The 4,268-nt window shown below is 34.9% G+C and overlaps 1 protein-coding gene across 5 annotated transcripts in view; it reads right to left on the reverse strand.

Moving 5' to 3' along the window:
- Window positions 1-505: 505 nt before the first annotated feature.
- RBMS3 (RNA binding motif single stranded interacting protein 3) overlaps window positions 506-4,268 on the reverse strand; it is a 763,768-nt gene continuing 760,005 nt past the window's right edge. For all 5 annotated transcript variants that reach the window (XM_017868338.1, XM_017868350.1, XM_017868345.1 and 2 more), the window contains one exon: window positions 506-700. In XM_017868338.1, coding sequence (XP_017723827.1) covers window positions 694-700 — 7 coding nt within the window. In that variant the 3' untranslated portion in view covers window positions 506-693. The remainder of the gene's footprint in view (window positions 701-4,268) is intronic.

A 4,268-nucleotide genomic window follows, 5' to 3' on the forward strand; every position in this document is an offset into this window, starting at 1 on the left:
CTCCAGTCTTAAACTTCTGTGCCAGTTAAATCCTAGCACAATATTCAATTCTTTCTTGATTTTTTGTTTTTAACAAGACGTTGACAGCCTTGCCCTGAGAGCCTTGACGTCCTTTAAAAATTAAGTGCAATAATGATTCAAGATAAACCTTACCTAAAATTTCTAAAGAAAAAATAAAATAAAAAACCCCACTAGATTTAACAAGAAGGGAAAAAGAGAAAGTAGCTTAATTGTTGAGGAAGACAATTCGTTTCCATTTTTTGCCCACTCTGACATTCAGGGTTTCTGTTTTTTAAAAAAAAAAAAAAAAAAAAAAAAAAAAAAGTATCTACACCTTCAGAAGGAAAATTCTGAATTCAATTCAAAGTGTCATCCACAGAAAAATATCAACTCTTCAATGTTTTGTAGTGTGTTTTTTTTTTTTTTTTTTTCCCTCTTCTGGAATTTTTTCTGTAGTTAAAAAAAAAGATCGCAAAAATAAATTTGTCAGACCACATGAAGACCATTTGCACAGCACATAAAAACTGTTTTCATTGGGTAAGGTATAAAACTAAAAAAAAAAAAAAAAAAAAAAAAAAAAAAAAAAAAAAAAATGCATTCCATTGACGTCTGTGCAAACTGGAAGCCAACTTCTTGTTCAACGAAGTTTCTTCATTCAAGGCAAAGATTCAGACGGACATTCTTCAGTCCTGTTTATGGTCTGTGAAAACAATTGAATAAGAGTGGTCATTAAATTAAAGTAACTTTGAAATCACCTTCTGTGCCCTTTTCCAATGAGGCAGCTTTAAAAGATACCAAGCTTTCAACATAACACAGTCACAAAAGCATCATAACATCATGCTGAGTCTATGAGATTGTCAAATTTTGCCACTTTCACTTAAATACAGATTTGGGCCAGAGAGTTTGTTTACATTAAAAATCAAGGTTAATAGTTTATGTTGTAGCTCCTTACAGATCCTTTGAATAATTCTGTTCCTTCAAAACTACTATAGGAATCATCACTAATTCCAGCAACATATATGAGATTCTTTACTCTGCACCTAAAATAACTGAGTTGTATGTTATCTCATGGTATTCATCATGTACATTTACATAAGGCTTATTGCCTGAGGAAACAAGTGAGACAGTTAAGAGGCCAATGCAGTTTTGTTCTCTTTTCCTCTTCCCCTTCTTTTCTTTCTTGTTCATTCCCTCTGTCAAGATTATAAGTTTGTGACAGCAGGAACTATATTTTACTTATACCTTTTGCCTTTTAGGCAGAGTGGTACATACACAATAGGTGTTTAACTAGAAAAGTATCAGTTTACTATATGCCACTTTGCTTAGCTCATTTCGAATAGACTTCTGCTACTGCCCTTTCTACGTTGCAAGGTTAACCTTCCAGCAAGATGACTTTACTCTTAGCTCTTTTGCCCACAGATTAGAAGTTTGTAAAATAACTTCAGAGTTGTGCTATAGAAAGAAGGACCTTTATATTATCTGTAAGTCACATTTAGCTGAAACCCTTTTTGTTCAGGGTTATCAGATGACAGCAAAAAGTTATGCAAGTTCTTCTGATGCACAGTTGCTTAATTTAGTAAGTATGACTGTTATTATGTATAGTTTTACAGATTGTTTACTATACAAGATGCATGACTGAGGGAGTGGGGGCTAAATTTCAGCCCATTGTCTGTTCCCCAAGGTATGTACCCTGGAGGAGAGCTGTAACCCCAGTTCACAGTGTTTTAAACTGTGTAATGTGTAGCTTGAGACGGCCCAGAAAGGACATAGTTTCCTAATTTGCAAAAAGCCATCATATGAGACAGCTATCGCTATTAGGAACCTGATTAATTTCTTCCTAAAATCATGTAAGGAAAGCTACCAGTTGATATATCGAATATTTAATTTTTATCAATAGGTTAAGTCCCTAAAATATATATTTCTGTGTTATATGAGAAAGTGAGGTATCTTTTGAGAAGCAAAGCAATTATAATTTTCATACTGTAGCAACAATAAGAAAAATTTTATTAGTGGTAGTCATGGGAACCGTGGTTTATATTTTAACTATCTCTAGCTTTGCAAACTATAGACTTACTCCATTTATTTCTAAAAATCTACATTACTATGGGAACAAATTTTTTTTTCTTGGCTATATAGCTGTGAGTTGGGGGGTGGTGGGGGGAGAATCTGTTCTTTGTTCCCACTCCCATCTTCTACTCTGATATTATTGTGTACTGAACTGAAAATGCCTAAAACACCATGAATCTCTTTAGCAGCTGCTCAGTAAATGATGTCTTATTCAGTGGACTACAGTGCATAGAAGACCTGACCCATCAAACTCAAGTACTTGATTCACTGGTCTCAGAAGCATTGATATTTATGAGCTAGGCTGGAAGTACTTTAGGTTTTATAACTGTACACAAATGCTTCCAATAGCCCTCTCCTGTAATTTGCTTGGTTCTTAAAGTGGCCCCTTTGCCACATGAAAACAAATGATGGCAAATAGATGGTTGTACTTTACAAGTTCATGTTTGCTAGCTGAAGCTTGAAGGAAAAAGGATCTTGCCATTGAATAGAACTGAATTCACTCCTGCCCATCTCCTCTGTCCTGGAATAAATGTGAATGTGCACATTTACATAATACTTATGGATTGCACTGAAATTCATAAAAATAGAAGGGTTCTAATTTTTTTTTTTTTAGGCTGGGATCTTTGGCAACAAGAACATGTTAAGTTGGACATTTTAGAAATAAAATGGGGTACAACTTGAAAACAGGAATTCATGTGAAGAAATAATGAGTATGGAAATCATTTGCAAATTGTAAAACAGTGCACATACAATGTATTGTTACAATATATTACAATACATAAAATGTTGTATTATTCACAAGTGTAAAGGACATAATTTGCTCATCATTAATATACTGACAATGTATAGAAATTTGGTATTCATGGCAGTTCAGTTAGCCAGAGAAGATTTGAGGTATAAAAAGAACTTACAATACCAGTGTTGAAATGAGGGCCTTCTAAAGTCAGAGTAAATGTGGTAGAGTAGGAATTTCACTGAATTTAAGAATACAGAGGTATTTTGAATCCTCTCATCACTCCTCCTCCCTCAAAAAAAAAAAAAAAAAAAAAAAAAGGCACAGTGGATAGATTGGAACATAACAAACCATAATCTTAGAAATCTGTTTTAGAGCAGGAGGAAGTCTTAGAGATAGCCAAATGAAGCAATATTTTCCAGAATAATTCCTGACAGACTAGCTTCATGTAATGCTGTGTAAAAAGTGGGATTCTGTGATCCCGATTCTGGAAAAAGTCACAGTACATTCCCACTACTGGCTAAATTAAAGAAGTAGTTAGGGTACCCATAAAGAAGGGCATGACTATTTTTAAAAAATTGTTCTTGAAAGAATATAATCTTTTACATAGGTATCCAAATTACAACATGTAGATGAAACTTTGTGAGATATCTTTAATAATTTAATTTTTCTTTTCTTTTTTTAAATTATACTTTCAGTTCTGGGGTACATGTGCAGAATGTACAGGTTTGTTACATAGGTGTATACATGCCATGGTGATTTGCAGCACCCATCATCTACATTAGGTATTTCTCCTAATGCTATACCTTCCCTAGCCCCCCACCCCCGGACAGGTCCCAGTATGTGATGTTCCCACCCCACAGTGTCCACGTTCTCATTGTTCAACTCCCACTTATGAATGAGAACATGTGGTGTTTGGTTTTCTGTTCTTGTGTTAGTTTGCTGAGAATGACGCTTTCCAGCTTCATCCATGTCCCGCCAAAGGACATGAACTAATCTTTTTCTATGGCTACATAGTATTCCATGGTATATATGTGCCACATTTTCTTTATCCAGTCTATCATTGATGGGCATTTGGGTTGGTTCCAAGTCTTTGCTATTGTGAACAGTGCCACAGTAAACATACCTGTGCATGTGTCTTTATAGTAGAATGATTTATAATCCTTTGGGTATATACACAGCAATGGGATTGCTGGGTCAAATTGTATTTCTGGTTCTAGATCCTTGAGGAATCACCACACCGTCTTCCACAGTGGTTGAACTAATTTACACTCCCACCAACAGTGTAAAAGCATTCCTATTTTTCCACATCCTCTCCAGCATCTGTTGTTTCCTGACTTTTTAATGATCGCCATTCTAACTGGTGTGAGATGGTATCTCATTGTGGTTTTGATTTGCATTTCTCTAATGACAAGTGATGATGAGCTTTTTTTTTTCATGTTTCTTGCCTGCATAAATGTCTTCTTTT

This window comes from Rhinopithecus bieti, unplaced genomic scaffold (assembly GCF_001698545.2).
Source record: "Rhinopithecus bieti isolate Rb0 unplaced genomic scaffold, ASM169854v2 scaffold_60, whole genome shotgun sequence".
Classification (NCBI taxonomy): Eukaryota; Metazoa; Chordata; class Mammalia; order Primates; family Cercopithecidae; genus Rhinopithecus; species Rhinopithecus bieti.